Below are 26,086 nucleotides of genomic sequence, written 5' to 3'. Positions count from 1 at the left end.
CTGGTGAGTTTTGTTTAAGGATAAGTGGTCAGGAATCCATTGAATTGAAGAATTAAATTTACTTTGTCGCACTGACTCCTAGCAAGTTCCTGTCACAGTCCCCACAGATAGTTTAATATCTCTTAAATCTTTTATTTTTTTCAGTTCAGTTCAGTTCAGTTGCTCAGTCGTGTCCGACTCTTTGTGACTCCATGAATCACATCACGCCAGGCCTCCCTGTCCACCACCAACTCCCGGAGTTCACTCAGACTCACGTCCATCGAGTCAGTGATGCCATCCAGCCATCTCATCCTCTGTCGTCCCCTTCTCCTCCTGCCCCCAATCCCTCCCAGCATCAGAGTCTTTTCCAATGAGTCAACTCTTCGCATGAGGTGGCCAAAGTACTGGACTTTCAGCTTTAGCATCATTCCTTCCAAAGAAATCCCAGGGCTGATCTCCTTCACAATGGACTGGTTGGATCTCCTTGCAGTTCAAGGGACTCTCAAGAGTCTTCTGCAACACCACAGTTCAAAAGCATCAATTCTTTGGCGCTCAGCTTTCTTCACAATCCAACTCTCACATCCATACATGACCACTGGAAAAACCATAGCCTTGACTAGACGGACCTTTGTTGGCAAAATAATGTCTCTGCTTTTCAATATGCTATCTAGGTTGGTCATAACTTTTCTTCCAAGAGTAAGTGTCTTTTAATTTCATGGCTGCAGTCACCTTCTGCAGTGATTTTGGAGCCCAAAAAATAAAGTCTGACACTGTTTCCACTGTTTCCCCATTTATTTCCCACGAAGTGGTGGGACCAGATGCCATGATCTTCCTTTTCTGAATGTTGAGCTTTAAGCCAACTTTTTCACGCTCCACTTTCACTTTCATCAAGAGGCTTTTTAGTTCCTCTTCACTTCCTGCCTGGAATAAATGCTCAGCTGCAGATTGTTTTGCATCCAGAGGTGAAGAATCCATACATGCATATCTAACTGCTGCTGCTGCTGCTGCTAAGTCGCTTCAGTCATGTCTGACTCCATGCGACCCCACAGACGGCAGCCCACCAGGCTCCCCCATCCCTGGGATTCTCCAGGCAAGAATATTGAGTGGGCTGCCATTTCCTTCTCCAGCCTTCCTTTTTTCCAGTGCCAGTTCTCTCTCCTACCCTCAGTGGTAAATGTCATTTCAATTCTGGAACCATTCCATGCAAGTCCCATTGGAGGTGTGTCCCAGACAGTTGCTATTTCTGCTCTGCTATCCCATGCTCTCTACATCTCTCCATTGTTACATGTCTTATCCTTTTCTTCCTTTTCCAATCAGTTTAATGGTGTTTTAGAAAGCAAAGAAATTGATGTATATGTTCATTCTACCATTTTGACCTGACGTGAAATGAAGTGACCTGAGAATCTCTATAATTCTTTTATAAACAGTTTAGAATGTGACTCAATGTATTTCTTTCCCCTCCTCAATTATTGCCATAATATGGAATCAATTAAGCTCCCATATACATCCCAAATGTTTCCCTCACTTCTCATTGTTTTGGCAACTATAGTATAGATACCTTCACCTCTTTCCTCTACCATAGCCACCTACTTCTGTATCCACACCCACACTTTGTCAGCACCTTGCACTGAAATCTTAAACTGAAACCTGCTCATTTCTGATAACAACTTCTTTATGTCCTATTCTATCACTGGTCTCATCAAGATAACCAGCTTATTAGACCATCTAATTTCTTCCTTCTGTTTCACCTTCTCCTAGATCCAGTCTTGATTACACACGCCAGTCACTACACCTATATATATATATAGGTGAAACCTATACACACACACACACACACACACATATATATATATACACATATATATATATACCCTCCTAGCAGAAACTTAAACATGGACCAATCAAATTGTGTTATAGGATAAGACTGTTTGGGTTCATGTGGTGTCTCTACCACCCACATAGCTCATGAACACATAATCATAAGCTACGTAACTTTGAGGGAGTTACTAAATTTTCTTTGCATCCATGCCCTAGTGTTTCAAATGAAGAACATAATGGTACTAATGTTCTGAAGGTGGAATGAGAAAGTACAAATAAAGTGCTTAGAAAAATGTCAGGATTAATATGTATTCATTAAGCATTACCTATTAATAGTAATATTCTCTACTGTAAAAATACTAGTGAAATTGCAGTCTAGTAAGTTTTATTAAAGTGTATAAAACACACACTCAATTTAAACTATTTAATATAATCAAGCCTACTGATTTATTACTTCTAGGAAAATGTAATATTTGCATTTTTAACCTGCATCTAAACACCCAAAGAAATAGGTTATTTCTCTACTGTTTATTTCCTAATCCAACTTTATTGTTAACTTTCTGGGCCACCAAGGAGACCTTCCCCTAATTATTAGAGGATAATAAACACTGACATCTAATTACAACATTTATTAAGACAGTAGGTATCAATTACAAACCAGGAGGCATGTTGCTTCATATTCTCCCTCATGTAACAACTGGAGTTTTAGAAAATAGATCAGATTCAAAAGTAATTTAAGCTGTATCATTTGTCATCGATGCTGTTACATCACATCTTTCACATCTATCATTATGTGACAGTTGCCCTGAGCTTTGACAATATTAGCTCTTCTTAGCTTAGATCTCATATCTTTGATGATGGATATTCTGATGAATCCCTTAATTTAAACAGGTCCCTGGGGGGATACCTTCTGATCCTAGGCATTCTGTAACTATTGCTCTGATTACTAGACCTCAATTCTATTAAAACTCTAACCAAGCTGATATTTTGGACGCAGACCCTGTAGAGTAAGACGGAGATCTTTGAGTCACGCGTAACAGTGTTCTCTGAAGATGTGAGGACTGCACATATTTTACCTCTAATTATTCTACCATCATACTCGGATGCCTTTCAACAGAAAACTCAGTAAGATATTAATTAAAATTTTTACTTATTATTTTTTTAGTTTTTAAAAATATATTTATTACTTTGGAATCAATATATTTTTAAAAATTAAAAAATAACTAAGCTTTGGAATCAACTTCAAGACTTACCACAAAGACTCAATATACCATAGTAACAATGTTTCCTGCTGGAATCTTGGGCAAGTTACCTAATTTTTCAGGACTCCATTTCCTAATCATTAAAATGGGTTTTGTATGAGTTAAAGGAAATGTATTAATGCACTTTGTACAAAACAGTTGGCAGGAAATTTTTACTGAATGTGAGAAGACAAATGGACAGGCATGGCCTTCTTGGGAGCAAACTTTTATTTTAGAGTTATTGCCCAACCTTAATAATATGTTTTAGCTTTTGACTAATGAAAGCATCTTTCTTTATCTCCCTACCCCAAATTAAAAAGACAAAATCCTTATTTATGCTTTCAACATTGTCTTAACCTTCACACTCAAGGAATATACAACTGAATGTGTTTTCTGGGAAAACATCTAAATCAAAATCATTTTTGGCAGACACAGTAGCTATTACTAAATAGTTCTATTGCTACTAAATAGCAAGCTAAGGATTTATGTTATAGTTAACTTATTCAGTGGGCTTACTAAAATGCAGTTATATTTTAAATTAAAACATGTAAGTTCCATCTCTGGAAAAAGCTCACTTTAGTCTCTAGTATCCTAATACTTGCTCTTAATCGTTTATAGGCCAAAGTCATACTTTCCATTTTATCAGCAATGAATAGGTCCAGAATTGCTAAATGAGGAAAGTCTCCGTCTCGATAAAAATAAGACTTAGACTTGAATTAAGGATCACAAACATGTGCCATGTTGACTTTCTGTCTCTCCTCCTGGGTCCATGTAGCAATCAACAAACCCACCAGGGAGCTCTTGGGCACTTTTTTCTACTAAACACAAGGCCAGCTTCAGGTTCATTCTCAGCAAGGGCTCCAGGAAAGCAAAAGAAACAAATATGTAAGGACTCACCTGCCAGGTGGCGGAGTGGTAAAGAATACACTTGCCAATGCAGGAGAGGCAAGAAACACAGGTTCAATCCCTGGGTTGGAAGATTCCCTTGGAGGAGGAGATGGCAACCCACTCCAGTCTTCTTGCCTGGAAAATTCTATAGACAGAGGAGCCTGATGGGCTATATAGTCCAGGGGGTCCTGAAGAGTCAGACATGACTAAGCATAAGCACACACACATACACAGTTGCCAGGCTTGTAGAAGAATGTAAGTTTCCTGAAGACACAGACCATAGCTTATTCATAATTATTTCCACCCCCTGGCTTATTCATAATTATTTTCCCCAAAAAATGTTAACTGGATGTTAACTAACTATATAAAATAAGGATATATTGAGTTTCCTTAATGTTTAAAAAATGTTAGCATTAGAATTTGCATTTTGACTCTAAAAGGAGAAAAAGTCAGTAAAGATGCTATAATATTAAAAGAATGTTAAGTTATTTTTGTGGGAGTACTTGTTTGGATGAAAATTAGAACACTTACACATTATCTCAAAGGGATGGATATGTGTAGTTCTGTTATAAGCACTGTATCCCTAACTTCCCTTTATTTCTGTAGTCAGTCTCATTTTTCTTGAAACCTTTCAAACTAGTCAGAATCTTCCAAAATTTGCAGTTTGAATTACCCAACCATCCAAGGAAAAAACAAACAAAATTAAAGAAACATGTTTTAGCCTCATATTTTCCCTTCTCACTAAAAGTTTCAGTCAAAACTTTTTCTTCTTAAAGCACTCAGATTTCTTCTTAGATTCTGTCAAATGAGTTTCTTATAGACACCCACACTTAACTGAAGTCCTAAGTGGTACCCAGGCAAGTCACATGTCAGTACATTTTTAATTGCTAAAGCCAAGAGTAACCATTTTAATTATGCCCTAATCATTTACTACAGTCAGTTCCTCTTCAGGATGTAAAGTCGTGGAAATAACTCACTAAAAAGCACTTGGAGACTTTGGAGCCTTGGCAGCTGGAACAGAACTTCTGAGAATGCGCTGTGTGAACTTTCCAAAGAAGGCAATACATGTGAGAGGACCCACATGGTAGCAGCAGTTCATTTGGAACCTGGCTGGTGGCTTTTATCTTGAATTTGAGGATTTCACAAGCACACGGAGATGCCTACATGTATATAGCACAACTTGGATGTTTATCTCAATGATTGCTCCAGTTTGCAAAGAGCTGGCCCCATCAACTGCAAAGGAGGGAGGGCCCCTCTCCAACCTGGGGTGGCTACATCTCGCTGCCAGTAAGTGCTTCATGACTCATTTTCCTCAACAGAATTTTCATAAGGCTGGAATTCAGGGAGGGATGTCTGGAGAATGTCTGAAAGGAAGTTCACGAGCCACTGTCCTGCGCTTTGCTGGAGAAAACCTTCCATGGTAGTCAGACCGGTTGACTAAAGCAAACAGCAAATGATTTCAGAAACATTTCCTCATTACTGTTCATGAAAAATCCATGAAAGTTCACCATGAAGTTTGTTTTAGTCAGGTTGAGACCCATGAGTGGGGGAAAAAACACACAGTAGGTTAACAACTGTATTTATGAGGAACAACAGAATCTATCCAAAGGAGTTACATTGAAGCAGCCAACATACGCTAATAAACTGGTATGTGTGTGCATGTGGACGTGTGTGTGTTTTAATTCAGACTGATGTCAGATGATGTCAGGTTGACCGATTGCTTGGGATTTATGCAAATTTAGCCAAAATGAAATTATACATATGACTTACTTCTTTTTTCAAATGCTTTTTATTTATTTTAAAGGCTTTATAATTACTGTTCTCTCTCAGAATATATTCTGAGAGGGAAGCAAAAATATCACTTTTGCAAAGCCATGTTCATTCTTTCAAAGGTCTGCTGGTAAATTATTCTTACTGATCTTTCCATCTTTCTGGCCTGTGCATACACACCTAACCCATACTAAATTTCACCAGATGGCATTTTAATTCTTTAAAGTAAAGCAGTCGTGGGTTTAGACAGTTGAATTTTTAAACTTCTGTATTTACTGAAAGTGCATATGGTGCTATATGGACAAAGAAATTGTGCTGAAAGAAAAACATTTCTGTCTGCAGTACCTCATAATCTCCCAGAGAAAGAAAAATTGCAGTAACATGGAGTCTGTCTTACAAAATCTTATGTGGCTTTAATCTTCTTCCTCTGCTAAAAGTTAGATATATGTATATTATACACACCTTAAAGTTATATTTTAAATTCTTCTTTTGGTTGCAAATAGAAAGGTTATCCAAAACCCCATGACTTTCCAATATGATTCATAAGTGATTTCTAGAAGAAAATGAAACATAAACCTAAACTTGTTAAAAAAATATTTTAAAAAAACCTCTGTATGTCAACGTAAGCAGATGTTGGTGTAGAATTTACAAGGATAAGAAGGCTATAAAACCTCCCTTGAGCCACTCACAGTTCATTTCAAGGCCAAGAACGCCCCCAAAATCTGTTTCTAATTTTACAGAAATCTTTTGAAATTTGGCACGGTTTTCGAAAGTCCGTGGAAAGAAAAAAAAAAAAAACTTGCCCTAGCTTCGACTTCCAACTACGAAGACAGACCTGCTTCTTTCAACGGTTTTCACAGATCTGTTGACCCACGCTCTGAAGTCAGAATTAGCTAACTTTCAAAAACATCTGGAAAAATGAAGGTTAGTATATGTAGCCTCAGATACTGCTAAATGATGGGGGCTGGCTGAGTTGAGCACAATCAAGAGTTTTCTGTTGTTTAGAAGGTGAGGATTTGTACATAAGTATGTACTTCCTGGAGTGAGTTAGGATAGGGGAATTGTTCTAAATATACTGTGGAAACATTTCTCCTTGCAGGGCTGGAAGAATTCCAGCAATTATAGCCAGATCAGTGGAAGACAATCAAAAGCTTTATGGGGAGGGAGAAAGCGGATTTAAATGTAAACAAAATCTTGCCATTTCTACTATTTAGCAGAAACCATTCATATGTCTAATTTTCTTTATTTTATGTAGACATGGTTAAAAATTGTATTTGGAGTTGCCACCTCTGCCGTGCTTGCTTTACTGGTGATGTGTATTGTCTTACGTCCTTCAAGAGGTAAGAATTTTCTCTATTTTGCTCGGTCTGCCTAGAACAGTTTGGAAAAAGCAGTAGTGCATGGTGACAAGAGATTGAACATTTCCTAAGTGCTTATTTTCCAAAGTAACTCTGTTATTTCTAAGAAGACATATAAGCTCCCAGGTATGTTGTTGAGCAACCAGAATCACTGAGGAATTGAAGGCATAAGTAGCAAGAGATTTCCAGTATTACTTCTGCAATAGAAAAACCCGAGCACTCTCTGTAACACCCCGACGTCTCTCCAAAATACATGCTAAATTCCAAGCTTTGACAGGCCTTTAGAGACAGTATTTTTAACTAACATTGCTTTTCATTATTGGATTGCCTCATGGAAAGTAAAGATGAGTAAGAATGGAAAAGTTAAAACAGAATCTATGGAAATTTTTATTATGAGTCTTTCCAAAAATTTAGGGAGGCAGTCAAGAATAGAGATCTCAGGAATAGCTGCATAGAAAAAGTGAAATTGTTGTTCTAGATGCAAAAGCCAAGAAAATAAAATTAGAAGACTAAATATTATTAAGCAAGCATTATGTTTAGTTTTTAAATTGACCCTTTTTAAACAGGCTTAGATAACATTGATCTCACTTTGCTGAAATTCAGGAGACTGATGTTGGGACTAGTTTGGATTTAAATTAAGACTTTGTTTATAAACCTTTCTGTGATATCAAGGACATAGGTTTTTATGAAACCTATGTAAAGAAGCTTACGATCTAAAACAGGAAAAATGTACAATAATAACATGTCTAGCGTTGGAGTCTAGGGAAAGGAAAAATGTTTGCACCAACACTAAGAGCTTCTGATAGCTTGTGATAACTTATGATAGCTGAAGTGGGAAATACCTCTGGTTCAAAGCTAACTGACAATAATGGAAGGGCAGTGGCAAGCCTTTAGCTGGAGAAAGCGTGAGTTCTGAATTGTTTATTGCTTTAAAAATGAAATATAGGAAAATACTTTGAAAAATTAAGAATGCTCATGAGATTTGCACAGAATTGCAAAATGAGAAGGTTAACCAATAAGATAAAGGCAATATGTCTTCAGTGTAGATCTTCAATACTCATTCCTCTCTGCGAGCACAAGATTGTTCTGAGGCTGTTGATTGAAAGAGATTGTGTGAGTCTGTATTTTTTGTACTTTGTCAAGTTAAAATTGTTTTCAGACCAGTGTCTCACCTCATTTTGGGCCCATATTTTCCTCAAAGCAGCAGTGGTCAGGCAGTGCATTAAGTCCTATCCTATTGATTCCTTGAATGCTAATACATGCAAAAATAACACCTAATTTTTAAAGGAAACTCCCCAATACTTGAAATGGACATTTTGCTCCATCAGAAACAAATGTGCGGGAAACACAAGTGTGTGGATTTTAGGGGGACTAAGATCCCACATGCTGCTCAGTGTGGCCTAAAAAAAAGTCAAGGAAAAGTATGTGGATTTTATGGCGAACCTGCCTCCATGTCTAGATGCAAGGGTGAGTTGCATTTGCACTTTGGAATTTGAGTCATTATTTCCAGTAAGAAATATATGACAGTTATAGTATATAAAAGTGAGAACATTTTGAGAAACTTAAAGACCCACTTACCAGACACTCGTTCATTTGTTTGTTGTTTAGTGGCTCAGTCATGTCCGGCTCCTTGTGACCCCATGGATTGCAGCACGCCAGGTTTCCCTATCCTTCACCATCTTCTGGAGCTTGCTCAAACTCATGTCCATTGAGTCAGTGATGCCATCCAACTATATCATCCAATGTCATCCCCTTCTCCTGCTTCAATCTTTCCCAGGATCAGGGTCTTTTCCAGTGAGTCAGCTCTTTGCATCAGGTGGCCAAAGTGTTGGAGCTTCAGCTTCATCATTGTTACATATAAACAAATGAAGTCCCACTCGTTAGTCCCACTCAGTTAATTGAGTTTCACCTCTGCCCATCATTGTGCTAGTTGGGGAAATAAGGGTACTGCATTTAGACTTTCGTCTGAAAGCATGATTAAGAACGCAGTATGGATGCTCAGTCATTACCACCAGTGTGGGATCAGGCATTCACTTAGACCACTGGGTCACTTAAATCACTAGGTCTAAGTGAAATAAGCAGAGGAAGGGCTTTTCCAAGGAGAGGGTAGGTCCCAGGAACATCAGTCTGAGAATTAAAAGAGCTTTGGGGGAATTAGGCAGGATTTTAGGAACAAATAGGGTAATGGGGTGATAAAATGAGAAAGATCCATCTAGCTCACTCACATAATCATAAAAATAACAGATAACTATTTGGGGACTTCCTAATTTTCCCATTTTTTATTTTTACCCAATGAGAAACACGTGTGAGTTCCACACCTTAGACTCAAGTTGTCCTCATTGGCCTCAGCTTACTCCCCTCCAACCAATTCCTTTTCTTTTCTCCTGTGTCTATTTTTTCTCTTGAAGTTCTTCTTCCCAAGCATCATTCCTCTTCCTATGTGAAGATACAACCACACCAAGAGTAGAAAGTAAGCTTCTCATCTTTCCCTCATTTTCACCAACCCTGAAGACAAACACAAGACTTTTTTATTTAAGAGATATGCAGAAGTGACAAAATAAAAGCCAGACAAGCAAAAGCTAGAATTGGAAAGTAACAGAGGCTCCAGAATTTTGCAAGTAAATTCTATATGGCCTTGCTTCATGATTTACAGTTTCTGAATTCCTGAACATTTGTGAAAGGACTTAGGGGAGCTATCTGCACTTTTCTTGATTTCAATTGAGTATAGAGTTCACTACATGAGCAAACACTCAATAAACATTAACTATTTTTTTTTCTAAAATTGCTAACATTTTGTGGCAGCTTAATAAATGGTAGCAAGCATCTTATTGTGTTCTCCATCCTAGTTCACAAAGATGACAGCTCCCTCTGTGTGATGTATTTTTTTTTTTTTTCTCAACAACGCTCTTCTTAAGTCTGAGAGTAGGGAGCAGTTATCCCTGAGTAGCACCCATGCTCCTATCCTCCACCTTTTTGGATCAGAAACAAATTTTTTCAGAAATTTTGGTTGCAAGGCAAGGATATTGGCAGCTGTAAGGCAAAAGCAGGAGAGAAGAAATGAAGAAGAAAGGAAAAGGAAGCTGAGGTGGATGGGAGTAGAGACTAAGGCTGAGTGAGGGAGAAAGAAAAGAGAGATTATATAGTGTGGAGAAGTCGGGTTCTTCTGGGCAGGGCCTCCAGTGCCTGCATTGAAAGGAGCTCCACCTTTAGCTAGCGTAGCTTCAGATCTCCTTGAAAGCCTCTCGTCGACTTCTGCATACTTTTCCTTTTATTATTTTTTTATTGTTGGTTTTGGCCTGCAGTATTTTATACAAATTTGCATTAGTTGTCAACTTTTTTAAATCATAAGATTTCACATAAAAATATAGATTTTTTTTTTTACTTCTTTTTAAATATTAGATCTGACAACATTGGGCCCATGGGAATAGTTGACTCAGAAGCAGGTGTTGTCTTTAGGTTGGCAATGCATTCTCCATTTGCTATGTACCCCAATATAAAATAGAAAATGGAGAAAAACTTTCAGTTTTATTTGCATAAAGTAACATATTCACTTACAACATCTACTTGACTCCTATAAACACTTGGATTTTTAACTCGTGAGCTGAAGAAGTTATGGTGTTCCTCTTGTGATTAAAAATAACCATCTACTGAATTAAAAAAAAAAAAAAACAGAGATTAGTATCCCATAGTTATCCATTATCCACAATGCCTAGTCCACTGTGGCTTTTGGATACTTTGGTTATTTGTTCAACAGTTATTTATTGAGTACCTTCCAGATACCAGGCACAGGTATAAGGCATGAATGAAAATTCTCTGACCTTACAAAAGGACAGTCTGACAATAAACAAGTAAATAGTGAATTAATAGAATATTTAAAATTTGTAAAAGTGCTACAGAAGACAACTGGAGTGGGGCTGTGTTAGACATCCAGGGTTGCCATAACAAAATATCACCTGGGTGATAATAATAAAAAACAAAATAAAGCCTGGGTGGCTTGAATAACAGAAATTTCTATTCTCACAGTTCTGGAGACTGGAAGTCTCAGATCAAGGTGTAACTGGGTTTAGTTTTTCTGGGGGCTTTCCTCCTTGGCTTGTAGATGGATGCCTTAAGCTTTGTCCTCACATGACTTTTTCTCTGTGTATGTGCTTTCCTGGTATCTCTTCCTCTTTCAGTAAGGACACCACTAGCTTCATCAGATTAGGGCTCCGCTGTGTGTTCTTGTATAATCATAATTACTTTGTTAAAGCACCTATTTCCAAATACAGTTCCATTGAGGATTGGAGCTTCAATTTATGTATTTTGAGAGGACAAAATTCAGTTCATAACAAAAGTGGCTAGGGAAGGCTTCTCTGAGATGATATTTGAGCCAAGACCTAAAGGACAGGAAGGATGCAAACTGGAGGCTAGATCCTCACTGCAGAGGGAAATGCAGATACAAAGTCTCTGACGTAGGCAAGTACCTGGGAAGTTCAACCTGTGTGGCCAAAATTATGTACCCAATGAACACAGGAAAAAAAAAATATATGCATATAGACTTATGAGTATACATACACATTTATAAAATTTATAGTGATTGCTTACTTAGGTAAGTAATAACCTTATATAATTATTTCAGAAGGTAATCTGAATTCACAGATGATTTAGACAGAATATGGATCAATATTTTATAAAGACAAGTATCATTTAGAATGCCTATATTTTCAGCAGAAATCCATTGTTATTATTACTATTATTGTAACTATTACTAGTACTGTAATCTCAACAACAATTTTTTGTAAAGTAAGATATATGTGAGACCAAATTATCATCAAAGGAGATGTGAATTTGTTTTTAAGGCTTAAAATGTTCCCAGTATCAACATTCAGAACTGTGAAACAGAATATTCACTGTTCTTTTGGAGGAAATATGGGGAAGTCTAAAGGGCTGAATAAAAGATTCAGAAAGTTCATGGACCTAAAAGAGTAGTTGAGTGTAAATATCAGCCTTGCAGATTATATTTCTCTACTTTGCTCTTGGATTTTAAAGTCACAGAGGATGAATCTTGGCAAATTCTTTTTGAGTTTTGTCAAATTCTAAATAATTTGAAAACAATCCAAGTTCTTGGATGATTCCCATATTGCAGAGGAGTTTACCTGTCTCTGATTTCCAAAGTGAATTGTGTTACAACTACACAAGAATTTACAGTCATACATACACCTTGAAAAAAACAGGTTCTAAAGCTCTAATTTGGAATATGAAATCAAGGCTAAAGGTTTTTTTAACAACAAGAGACAGTCAAACTGAGCCTTAAAATCTAGGAACATGCTAGGGTAAATTAAAATAATATTTCCATGGGATAATCAATATTAATGAGTCTTTTATTTACTTATTGCTTATTTTATGTAAAGCAAAGAACTTACTTTTTATTTCAGTGTCCTTGTGAATTAACAAAAATTATGTAGTAAAAATGGAATAGCTTACAATCCTTATTAACCTTTATCCCTGTGAATAATAAACAAATAGAGTTGCTTCATATCTAAATTAAAATTTTCTCCAACAGATTATGGTTTTTATACTTGGTAGAAAAACTGATGAGATAGTACTCCTTAAAGGAACAGGTTAGAAAGACTGTATATCAAAAAAAAATCAGACAACTTAGATGAAAAGAACAAATTCCTGTAAAGATAAAAACTACCACAATTCACTCAAGAGTAAACAGAAAACCTGAATAGAACTATAACAACTGAGAAAATTGTTTTAATGATTTTAAAACTTCCCACAAAGAAAACCCCAAGCCCAGTTGACTTCACTGGTAAACTCTAGAGAACATTTTAAGAATTATTACCAACCCTTCACAAACTCTTTCAAACTATAAAATAGAACACTTATCAATTCATCTTTAAGGCCAGATGCTGTGATACCAAAACCATACTTCTTTACGTTACAAGTAAAGAAGTTACAGACCAATAGTAGTTACAGACCAATATCTATTATGAATATAAATGGAAAGACCCTCATCATACTACTAGCAAGCCAAATCCAGTAATGTATAAAAAGGATTATTCACCAAATCAAGTGAGATTTATCCCAAGAATATAAGGTTTAACATCCAAAAATCAATTACTATAATGAGTTATATTAATAGAAAAAGAGACCAAAAAAAAATATGGTGATTTCAATAGATACAGAAAAGGGATTTAACAAAATACAGCCCCCTTTCATTATAAAAACACTCAGCAGACTGGAAATAGGAGGAATTTCCTTTATCTGATAAAGGGCATCCACACACACACACAAAAAATCAGGGTTAATATCACACTGGTGAAAGTCAGTGCTCTTTCCCTAAGATCAAGAATAAGATAGCATGTTAGTTCTTATTTCTATTAAATGTCTTATTGACAGTTGTATGGGCTTCCCTTGTGGCTCAGCTGGTAAAGAATCCACTTGCGATGTGGGAGACCTGGTTTTGATCCCTGGGTTGGGAAGATCCCCTGGAGAAGGAAAAGGCTACCCATTCCAGTACTTTGACTTGGAGAATTCCATGGGCTGTATAGTCTATGGGGTCGCAAAGAGTTGGACATGACTGAGAGATTTTCTCTTTCACTTTTTGGCAGTTGTATCCAGGGCAATTAGATAAAGAAAGAAAGAAAAAGTATCCAGATTGGGAAGGAAGAAGCAAAACTATATTTACAGATGACATGATCTTGTTTATGGAAAATCCTAAGGAATTCACTAAAAAATAATGGAACTAACAAGCAAGTTGAGTAAATTTGCAAAACACAAGATTAATATATATAAATCAATTGTTTTCCTATACATTAGCAATAAATAATACAAAAAGATATAAATAAATGAAAATAAATCCTATATTTATAGATCACAAAACAGTATTTTAAAGAAGGCAATATTCTCTAAATATGTCTGCAAACTAAATATGACCCCTATCCAAATCCCAGACCATACTTTCTGCAGAAATTTATAAGGTGATTCCAAAACTCACATGGAAATACAAAGGGTCGAGAATAGCTATCTTGAAATGGAAGACTGAATCTGCCTGCACTACAGGCAGATTCTTTACTCACTGAGTCATTAGAGAAGCCCACAGCTTCTGGGAAGCCAAAGGACAGACATATCCCCTAAAGAAGATATTGTGCTTGTTGCTGAGTCACTAAGCCGTGTCTCTTTGTGACCCTATGGACTCAACATGCCAGGCTTCCCTATCTCCTAGAGTTTGTTCAAACTCATGTTCATTGAGTCAGTGAGCCATCCAAATATCTCATTCCCTGTCACCCTCTTCTTCCCCTGCCGTCTTTATTTTCCAGCATCAGGGTCTTTTCCAATGAGTTGGCTCTTCCCATCAGGTGGCCAAAGTATTGGAGCTTCAGCTTCAGCATCAGTCCTTCCCATTGATTTCCTTTACAACTGGTTTGATCTCCTTGCTGTCCAAGGGACTCTCAAGAGTCTTCTCTAGCATCACAGTTCAAAGTCATCAATTCTTCAGTGCTCAACCTCCCTTATGGTCCTACTCTCATGTCCATACATAACTACTGGAAAGTAAGCAATAACTTATGAAGAGACTCAACATCATTAGTCATTAGAAAAATGTAATTCAAATTCACAATGAAGGGATTTCCCTGGTGATCCAGTGGTTAAGAATGTGGGCTTTCACTGCAAGGGGCCCAGGTTTGATCCAAGGGAATTAAGATCTTGGGTGCCAAGAGATGTGGCCAAAAAAAACAAAAAACAAAAAAACCCGCAGTGAAATACTAGAAATGAAATTGCAGGTGTAGCAAACAGATATCCATTACAGCCTACCTAGTGAGACATAGCTTGGCCTTGGAGGTTGTAGTAGAAATAGAGAGGGTAGAGAAAGATTTTGGACATAGAATTGTCAGACCTGGGTGCTACACAAAGGCGGTAAGCAAAGAGGGAAGGCAAAGATAAATCACGGGTATTTGAATTGAACAACGAAGTGGATGATAGTGCCATTGACTTGGAGAAATCTGGAGCAGCAGGATGGAATTCCTGTTTTTCTGAGCTTTAGACATACTGATTTTGAAGTGCTTGTGAAATACACAAGTGGAAATATCATCTAGGATTCAAAGAAGAAATCCAAGTAAATTCAATAAAAGTTACATCACAATTTAAAACAGAGATTAGAGGAAGATGAGATGGCAAAGGAGACCGAGTGGTCCTTCAAATATAGATCGGGTTTACTTTCATCTTCAGGGTCACCAAAACATTTGTCATTTAACACCATATGGCGCTAGTGATAAAGAACTCACCTGCCAATGGAGGAGACTTAAGAGATGAAGGTTCAATTCCTGGGTTGGGAAGATCCCCTTTAGGATGGCATGGCAACCCACTTCAGTACTTATGCCCAGAGAATCCCACAGAGAGAAGAGCCTGGTGAGCTACAGTCCATAGCATTGCAGAGTCTCCCACGACTGAGGTGACTTAGCACGCACGCAAAGTAGTAAAGATCACAGGGTATGGTCAACATAAAGCATAAGAACATGGTGCATGCACATATTCTCAGTCACTTCAGTTGTGTCCAACTCTGTGACCCCATGGACTGTGGCCTGCCAGGTTCCTCTGACCATGGGATTCTCTACGCAAGGATATTAGAGTGGGTTGCCATGCCCTTCTCCAGGGGATGTTCCTGACCCAGGGATTGGACCCGCATCTCTTATATCTCCTGCATCGGGAGGTGGATTCTTTACCACTAAGCCACTTGGGAAGCCCTTACTGCTCTAGAGATCGGGGGGGTGGGGGGAAAGCCCCATTTAACATAGCACAAAAATAACATAATACACAAAATGAACTTTTAAAAACCTGACAATTCCTTTGAATAACTTATATTGTTTAGTGTTATCTACAGAAAGAACCTTGCAATATTCTTTCAAAACCAAGAGCTACTATATTTTTCAGTGAGACGTTAAAAGCTTTATAGCAACCTCTTTGCTAATATTTGACGAAGATCAAATTGTCTCATTTTCTCTTAATGTTCATTTTGAGGTATAATTATCCTACCTCCCCTTGTGTGCTGTTGGATTTTTGTGTTTGTTTTGTTTTGTTGGTGTTTTATTACAGTGTGCATTCACTTTAAATCAAAAGGTAGTGGTAAAGCGCCCAGTCTCTAAAATCAGATGGAGCTGGATTTAAACCCCAGCTCTGTTATATATTAGCAAGTTATTTTAACTCTCTAGTTTCCATTTCCTAATCTTCAAAATGGTGTTGATAATAGTCCTTCTGTATCAGAGAGTTGCTGTGAGCGTTTCATAGGACTATACATGTAGAGTGCCCCATACATAGAACTTAGTATAACACTTTTTGTTACTGGTCTAAAGCTACCACAGTCCCATTTCTTCAAAATTGTCAGCCTTTGCCCAAATGTAATATTAGTTTTAAATAGTTTGTTCCCCACCCTTTTATTTCCAGCATTTACTCCTGTGGTGCTCACTCCAGAAATAAACATGACTTGATGTGATGGCTGGACATACTGCCTATTGAGGACAGTATCATTGTAGAGCAAGCAGAGAGACAGATGCGGTGTGCTTGGAAGTCCATGTCACTCCGCTGAGATGGCCTCATAAGCATCAGTTTCAAAATCAGTATGAAAGTGAGAACAAAAAGACCTACCAGCCATTTATGAGCCCACTATAATAAACCATGTTTTCTCATTTAGTTTATGATGAATATTAGAACTGACATCTGATGTCTCTGCTCTGACAGTTATTGTCAGTTTTTCAAGACTAGAAAATTAAATGACAAAAACAGAATCCTAATAAAGAATAAATACAAAATTTTAAGAAAGAATTAGGAGAATAGTGAATCATTACTTGTGACTTATTTCTGTGAATTGTAATTTTTTGGATTAGTAATTGAAATAATTCCCATCTTTGTTTCACTAAGTTGAAAATGCAAATAATTATTGTTAATTAGAGTGTTTAAGCAGTGTATGAGTAATTGTAAAGATGAGCCAAATTGACTGTAAGGGCACTATCAGGAATTAAGTGTTAAGCGAGTGTGAGTTACCGGTGGAAGAATGATACGCTCTCAGAATTCATTTATACTTCTGCTCAACTACTTTGAGTTTAAAAATTTCAGATGGCAAAACTAAACTTTCAAAATAATCAGGAGATTATAATTCAATATTAAAACATTATTTAGAAAAAGTAATGAAAATCCACGCATTCAATTTTTTAGGTGACTAGAACTTGTTTGGTGTGATTGATGCCATAGTGATGCATTTTATACTGATTTACACACAAACACACACACACACACACACACACACATATTCAAAACACTAGAAAACAATGGCTCCTTCCCCTATCATTGCTTTCCCTGTTATCTTGTTTAAACATAAGCTATGGCAGCAGGATCAGTCCCCTTGCCCTTTCTCTAGTCTATAGAAGTCAGCAGAGAGAATGTACCTAAAGAAGAATCCATCTGGCGATGAGCAAGAGGACTGAATAGAGACATAAACATTACAAGAGACTTTGAACATTCCTTGAAAGCCATGATCAACATTAGCTGTGGGGAGTCTGTCCATGAGATGTAAATTGCTATGCAGGCCAGACCCATCCACCTACCAGGAGTTTATAGGCTGTGAGAAATTCAACATATAGGTACAGGAGAACACTGAACCAAGTAGATTCAGTGAAATCACTAAATTTGGATTCTTTGAAGAAGACTCACCAGTGGGGCTTGAACAAAAATGAAAATCAGGGCCTTATCCCTAATTCTGAATCAGTAGATTTGAGATAAGAACTAGGAATCTGTTTTTCAAACAAGTGCTCCAGCTAACTCCAAGGACAAAATTTTGATATATTTTAAAATGATGTCCAGGTAGAAGAGTTTATATATGAAATTTACAACATGGACAGGATGGTAAAAAGTAAGGGCAGGTGTATCTTTGGGGGAGGATTAGTTAAAAAAAAACACACACCTAAAATAAAATCTGTACAGTTGATTTATTTTTTCACTCGACAAATATTTATTATTCTTTCACTATATGCCAAACACGGTCCTAGCTGGTACAAAGAACCAGAGATTAGATTGGAAATTCTAAGTACATGTTTTATAACTCTTAATATGTGATCTAATCCATCATCTTAGAGCAGGTACATTATTCTATTATGAACGTGTGGTCATTTTAAGCAGAAAGAAAAGAATGCCTAATGTAAATTTTCCCCCATCTGATTCAGTAGAATCAGCCCGACTTCAGGACAGGCTGACACCTTTTGACCCCTGGCTACACCCCATGCAAGGTTAGGAGTAATCACCTATCCCAAAGCTCTATTTCCCCTATTTCCACAAACCCTATTTCCAGATAAATACAGCTGGCTCCTCTTGATGTGTTCAGTATAACACCTTATCTCTTCCTGGGTGCTGGTGAGGCTTATTATCATTATGATAATTAGCAGTATAATTAATGCATATTTAAATTGTTTCACAGATATTGAGTCAATGTGACATATGTTAAGTTCTCTAGATCATTAGCATTTATAGCTACTATCAGTTCAGTTCAGTCGCTCAGTTGTGTCTGACTCTTTGTGACCCCATGGACTGCAGCATGCCAGGCTTCCCTGTCCATCACCAACTCCCGGAGCTTATTCAAACTCATGTCCATTAAGTCAGTGATGCCATCCAACCATCTCATCCTCTGTCATCCCCTTCTCCTCCCACCTTCAATCTTTCCCAGCATCAGGTTCTTTTCCAATGAGTCAGTTCTTCACATCAGGTGGCCAAAGTATTGGAGTTTCAGCTTCAGCATCAGTCCTTCCAGTGAATATTCAGGACTGATTTCCTTTAGGAATGACTGATTGGATCTCCTTGGGACTCTGAAGAGTCTTCTCCAATACCACAGTTGCATAGCTACTATGCACCCATTTAAAATAAATGACTGGCTGAGAAGTAATATGACATATACCCTTACTCTCACATAACTTTCCTGGATAATCTAAATTAGAGGTTACAAAGAGTAAATAACTAATCCTTGATATTTTCTTGAGAAATCTGATAAGAATCAGCATGATTGTTAATGTTAAAGGAAAATGAGTAGGAATTTTAAAATAATTTGAAATTCTTATTTTTTAATAAATTTTATTTATCCATATGTGTGATATCAGTACTAACTGTACTTATGATCATGATTGGACTATTTCAGTTATGGAGCCCTAGGATAACCAAGATGTTCCAAGTATAACTGATGAATTCCATTACATTAGAATAAAAATTAACCTTTATATACTAATAGCTTAATCTGAAACTACATTTCCTATATTGTCAGGGGATGTTCAACTTTAAAGAATCCAATATGTTGCACTTTTTTTCCTTTGTGTGCCATTTCTCAAGGATTCTCTGTTCCTTATCAGTTCCTATTCCAGGAACAAGTAGAGCTGGATGCAGTTCTCAGGACTGAGATCATGGGAAATGGTACCTGCCTGGATTCCTCTCAGTGGCTCCCTTCAATGACTTTTCAGTGTCAGCAACCTTGTGTGTATTAGACTATCCATTTTCATCCTTTGTAATGACTAATTACTTTACTAAAGATATATAACCTGCATTTCTGCTAATAAAATACCCTTGTTCCACTAGAGACCCCATGTCGTTCTTTCTCTCTCTCCCTCTGGCTAATTCTCTGGAGTGCAGAAACCTGCTGAGCTCACTTTCCTGCCCGGGCTTTCAAGACCTCTTCGAGAGGATGCCCTGTGCCTCCATGAGTGGTACAAGCCCTGTCCTAGGGCTTTATTGGTTCTCTGCATAATCCAGGGAATATTAGCCTCTTTCTCTCTTTTGCTTTCTTATCAGCGACTCCAGACCACCAGGTTCCGGTCCATTAAAGGACCGCAACACTACATTGTGATTTTGTGTGTTTGTGCTTACTCAGTTGCATTCAATTCTTTGCAACCCCATGGACTGTATGTAGCCCACTGGGCTCCTCTGTCCATGGGGATTCTCCAGGCAAGAATACTGGAGTGAATTGTCATGCCCTCCTTGCTGTGATTTTAGTAGATATTTTTTTTAAATCTCAGTGACCAAATTAGTTTGGAAAACACAGATCAAAAATATTTATTTCAAGAATATGATGAGCTATGACAATAACAAAAGCTAACATTTGTTGACTGCCAAGCATAGAGTTAAATGTTTCACTTGAATTAGCTCATTTAATTTAACCTTCTATAAAAATGAAGACTAATTATAGCTAAGAACTTCTCAATTAAACATAATTGCAAGTAAGGAAAATTATATTCAAGGATACTTAAACAGGAAAATCTATTATATAAGTCATTAGCCATAATCAAAGCATTATTCATGCTAGACAAAAAAGATGTCACCACGATTATATTAATTTATTGAATTAATAACTAAAAAAGTTTTTAAAAAGCAGTTACCTAAGTTTTCTTGGTATTCATAGTACAGGGATTCACTAAGGTAAATTTTTTTCATCTGTAAGTTCAGTATTGTAAAGACACAAATTAAATATATCTCAAAAGAAAATAATTTCCACTTTAAATAGTACTAGAATTTTCCCTTGATTATTTAGAAACAGATTGCAATTTACTCTTGAAAGTTAAATAAAATCAAATTAAAATACTTAGCAATTATACTAATGCTATTGTAGTAAAATGGTATTTTATTCATTGAATGGGAATTACCAAATCAGTGGTATGAATTTTGTACAAGATCATTTAATTAATTAGAAGCACTTTCATTACAAATAAATGTATAGCATGTAGAACTTTATTTAGGATGCAAAGTACCTGTACAAATGTGATTATTAGAATAATCTAATTTCATTCATTAAGTTATTTAGTGTCTGGTTGCAAAAGGGTTCATTAGTCACTCATGTTCTTCTAGCTACCAGGATAATGTTTAGTAAATTAAGATAACTCATGGTCCTAATAAAAAGTTGGAGCATACTTACTTCAGTGTGAATCAGTTAAAACCTCCAAAAATGCTATTATCCAGTTGGTCCCTTGGACCTTATCATATGGCAGTTTACTTATGTGATTGTATAGTTAATAGAGCATATTTTTTCTCAAATTCCAAAATTTAAAGTGGTAGACCTGGAAAGTATTATCAACATTTTCTAGTCCGGTCCTTTACATTATAGGTGAGCAAGCTGTGATGCCAGAGATCGTCTTACCCAGTATAGGAAATTGGTAGTAGAAACATTCTGTAAAGAAGAGGGCACAGATCTCATCCATCCACCCATCAATCCTTCATTTCATGTATTCATTCATTCAACAAGTATTTATTAAATGCCTATTATGTTCTAGACCCTAGGGATATGGTGGTGATCAAAACTAGACATGGTCCCTGGCCTTACATGACTCTCTTGAGAATACAGTGGGAGGTAATGAAATGTGAATAAAATAATCACTCAAATGCATACAAGATAACAAACCAAGACAAGTATCCTTTGAAAGGGGAACCTGACCTATGGTACTGTATAACAAGGGAACCAGACCTAAACCAGGGGGTCAGGAAGGGCTTGCTAGAGGACGTGGCTCTTATTAAGCACAAAGGGCTGAAAATAAGTTATAAGGAGAAGGGAGAAGGTGAAACGAGGTGCAATGGCTCTAGAGAAAGAAGTAAATATTTGAGGAACAGAAAGTCCAGCATGTTTGGAATCTAGAAGTAGTGAGAGAAGGGCAAGAAAGGGCTGGAGAGATAGATCATCCCAGATCAGCCAGTGCCTATTGTCCAGACTAATGGTTTTGTTCTTTATCTTGAGAGTCTTGAAAAGTTGTGGAAGAGTTTAGCAGGAAGATAAAGTTAAAGCTCATCTTTGACAGTTTTATTTTTACATGAGCAAATACCAGATTTGTATATCCTATCCAGGGCATAGGACACTTTCCTACGTTTTGGTTCTATAAGTGATGGTCTGGAGAAGGGGTAAGATAGGAGAAATGGAGGACAGGAATATGGATGTGAAGAAGGATTGGAAGTTGGTCACCATAGTTTCTGGTGTAGCAGACCGTTGCCAGGCTCTACAATGAATTTGGTCTGAGAATGGAAATCACATTTGAAACATATAATTGTCTTGGAGGGTTCAAATACACCTGAGTTTTGCTTGTGGTTTGCGAACTACTTTAGTTTTTAACCTCTACTCTTGGAATTTCCAAGGTCAATTGTATAGATGACGTGGTTTTCTTTTCTTCTGGTCCACTTTGTCTTTATAAAAATCCCTAGCCAGGATAAGAAATTATCTGCATTCATTAATGTCTCTCTTGAGATGTCTGAAGGTAGGGATTCTGGCTGATGTCACCTGACCAATCGGGATGCTAAAATACATCATTTATAAGTCAATAGAAATCTAAGTCAAGCATGTGTGAGGAACTACAAAGAACTGCTTAAAAGACTGAGTTTTTAGTCAAATGTGCATGGGCTTCCCCTGTGGCTCAGTGGTAGAAAATCCACCTGCAATGCAGGAGCTGCAGGAGATGTGGAGCCGATCCCTGGGTTGGAAAGATCCCCTGGAGGAGGAAATGCAACCCTACCCAGTATTCTTGCTTTGAGAACCCCATGACAGAGAAGCCTGGTGGGCTACAGTTCATGGCGTCTCCAGAGTCAGACACGACTGAAGCAACTAAGCATGTGTGGTCTGCAATCTCAGTTTTGTAAGGTCTAGAGTTGTTGGAGCCTCATCTCATCTTCCTTCTTAAAAACCTCTATGACCCACCTCCCAGAATATTGGAAATAAAAGCAAAAATAAACAAATGGGACCATATTAAACTTAAAAGCTTCTGCACAACAAAGGAAACTATAAGCAAGGTGAAAAGACAGCCTTCAGAATGGGAGAAAATAATAGCAAATGAAGCAACTGACAAACAACTAATCTCAAAAATATACAAGCAACTCCTACAGCTCAATTCCAGAAAAATAAATGACCCAATCAAAAAATGGGCCAAAGAACTAAATAGACATTTCTCCAAAGACATACAGATGGCTAACAAACACATGAAAAGATGCTCAACATCACTCATTATCAGAGAAATGCAAATCAAAACCACTATGAGGTACCATTTCACGCCAGTCAGAATGGCTGCGATCCAAAAGTCTACAAGTAATAAATGCTGGAGAGGATGTGGAGAAAAGGGAACCCTCTTACACTGTTGGTGGGAATGCAAACTAATACAGCCACTATGGAGAACAGTGTGGAGATTCCTTAAAAAACTGGAAATAGAACTGCCTTATGATCCAGCAATCCCACTGTTGGGCATACACACTGAGGAAACCAGAATTGAAAAAGACACGTGTACCCCAATGTTCGTCACAGCACTGTTTATAATAGCCAGGACATGGAAGCAACCTAGATGTCCATCAGCAGATGAATGGATAAGAAAGCTGTGGTACATATACACAATGGAGTATTACTCAGCCATTAAAAAGAATACATTTGAATCAGTTCTAATGAGGTGGATGAAACTGGAGCCTATTATACAGAGTGAAGTAAGCCAGAAAGAAAAACACCAATACAGTATACTAACGCATATATATGGAATTTAGAAAGATGGTAACAATAACCCTGTGTAAGAGACAGCAAAAGAGACACTGATGTATAGAACAATCTTTTGGACTCTGTGGGAGAGGGAGAGGGTGAGATGATTTGGGAGAATGGCATTTAAATATGTATAATATCATATACAAAACGAGTCACCAGTCCAGGTTTGATGCACGATACTGGATGCTTGGGGCTGGTGCACTGGGACGACCCAGAGGGATGGTGTGGGGAATGAGGAGGGAGGAGGGTTCAGGATGGGGAACACATGTATGCCCGTGGCGGATTCATTTCTATATATGGCAGAACCAATACAATATTGTAAAGTTTAAAAATAAAATAAAATAAAAAAAAAATCTCTGAAAGTTCTTCACTGCCTGAAGAATAATGTCTCTGATGTTCAGCGTGGTCTCCTTCACACTTCTCAAGTTTTTCCCACAACATGTTCCTTTCGGGCAATCAAACTACTTCTCTAAGCCTCATTATTCTCTCTATAAAAAAATAAATAACACTGGTAGTCATTAGGACAAGAGTTAATGGTGCTGGTGGTAAAGAATCTGCCTGCCAGTGCAGGAGACATGAGATGTGGGTTCAATCCCTGGGTCAGGAAGATCCCTTGAAGGAAGAAATGGCAACCTACTACAGTATTCTTGTCAGGAGAATCCCACAGACAGAGCAGCCTAGTGGGCTACAGTCCATAGGGTCACAAAGAGTAGGACGCGACAGAGCATCTGATCAAACACACAAAAAACAAGGATTTAGCAATGGCAGATCTTTTCTTTATATGATATCTGAGAGATATCTGAGTTATTAATCTTCTTTTAAGTAATGATATGTTTCCTCCTTCCCCAAAGTTCACAACTCTGAAGAGAGTACAACACGAGCACTCACACTGAAGGATATTTTAAATGGGACATTTTCTTATAAAACATTTTTTCCAAATTGGATTTCAGGTAAGTGAATTATTTTTTACATTTTTTTAAATGTGTGATTTTAGTGTTTTTAGTGCCAGCACATCTCTATTGTAACATAAGCCACCTTAGTTGAAATGGATTAAAAGAGCAATTATTTAGATAAGTCAAGTGGCCACCAAAGCATTTTTGACAGAACTACTTAGACAGGATTTGCTCAATAATAATGATGCCAGTTGTAGTTTTAGCAGAACAGTAAAATCTGAGAATGCATTGTTAGAATAAGCTGAGCATAGGCTATAGCTTTTCAGAATGGGAAATAAGCACCTATTTAAAAGAGGTCATGAGAATTTTACAAAGAGAAATTCCATTGTTAATCTAGATAATCTAAGAAATGAACAGATCCTACCCTGAAGACAAATCCTTTAAGGGCCATAAAATTGATATTTGCATATAGTTTTTGAAAATAGTGTGTTGTTAAATGAATCTAATCAAACAAATGGTAAGAGAAACTAATTGTGTACATTATAATTTATATCCAAAATGCCACTAAAAATTGAATATTTTTTTTCTCTTTAGAAAATAACATGCATATAAATAGGTTTTAAACTAAGTCAAAAACAGCCTAAATGGAATGTGTATATATATATATATATATTTGCGAAAGAAACATGCCATTTTAACTAGTTTATTCTCCTTATAATGAATAATTGAAAAAGACTCTGATGCTGGGAGGGATTGGGGGCAGGAGGAGAAGGGGACGACAGAGGATGAGATGGCTCGATGGCATCACCAACTCGACGGACATGGGTTTGGGTGAACTTCTGGAGCTGGTGATGGACAGAGAGGCCTGGTGTACTACAATTCATGGAGTCCCAAAGAGTCGGACACAACTGAGCCACTGAACTAATTAATGCAGAGAAAATCCAAGTTTATTCCTAATCATCCTGAACTGGTAAAATAAGGCTTCTACTGGTAAATACAGCATTTTTGTATAAAGTAGAGGAAAGCATCCTTTCCTGTCTTCCACCATCAACGTACTTTTTTTTTTTTTTTTCAACTTATTTTAAATTTGACAAAGCAATGTGTAGTGGACAGAGAGGAAAAAAAAATAGTCTGTCTATAAAATAAGAGAGGTGTTTCTTTGTTATAAATATATTTCTTGCTACAGGAGATCATTTCAAGTTTTGTTTTCCTTCTTGTTTAAAGGACAAGAATATCTTCATCAATCTACAGATAATAATGTAGTATTTTATAATATTGAAACAGGAGAATCATATACCATTTTGAGTAATACCACCATGGTATGTATCCACCATCATCTTCCTCCTCAAAAACCTCTGCCAGCTCTTCACTGACCAAGGAACAGAGTTCAAACTCAGAGCACCTGATCTGGACCCAACTTGCCTTCTCAGCTGTCTCCCACCATAGTTATCCTCCAATTCTCTCTTCTAGTCACACTAGGTTACTATCCTTGCCTCCTCAATTACTAGCATTTTTCTTCCTCTGTAGAACTGGTATCCCGTGAGATAAGAGGTACAAACTCAGTTCTTCTGGCCAGGCAAATTGAGTTCAGATCCTCGCTCTCATTTACTAGTTATGGGGCCTTGGGGTTCCACATTC

The 26,086-nt window shown here is 37.2% G+C and overlaps 1 protein-coding gene across 1 annotated transcript in view; it reads left to right on the top strand.

The window, feature by feature from the left end:
* Positions 1-6,426: 6,426 nt before the first annotated feature.
* Positions 6,427-26,086, top strand: part of FAP (fibroblast activation protein alpha) — a 77,898-nt gene continuing 58,238 nt past the window's right edge. Inside the window, exons 1-4 of the mRNA XM_005897286.3 lie at positions 6,427-6,620; positions 6,952-7,036; positions 24,407-24,505; positions 25,673-25,767. Of these exons, the coding sequence (XP_005897348.1) occupies positions 6,615-6,620; positions 6,952-7,036; positions 24,407-24,505; positions 25,673-25,767 (285 nt within the window). The 5' untranslated portion in view covers positions 6,427-6,614. The remainder of the gene's footprint in view (positions 6,621-6,951; positions 7,037-24,406; positions 24,506-25,672; positions 25,768-26,086) is intronic.

Source organism: Bos mutus, chromosome 2, assembly GCF_027580195.1.
Source record: "Bos mutus isolate GX-2022 chromosome 2, NWIPB_WYAK_1.1, whole genome shotgun sequence".
NCBI classification, from domain to species: domain Eukaryota; kingdom Metazoa; phylum Chordata; class Mammalia; order Artiodactyla; family Bovidae; genus Bos; species Bos mutus.
Note: the sequence above shows the minus strand (reverse complement) of the source record. Positions and strands in the feature narration are given on the sequence as shown.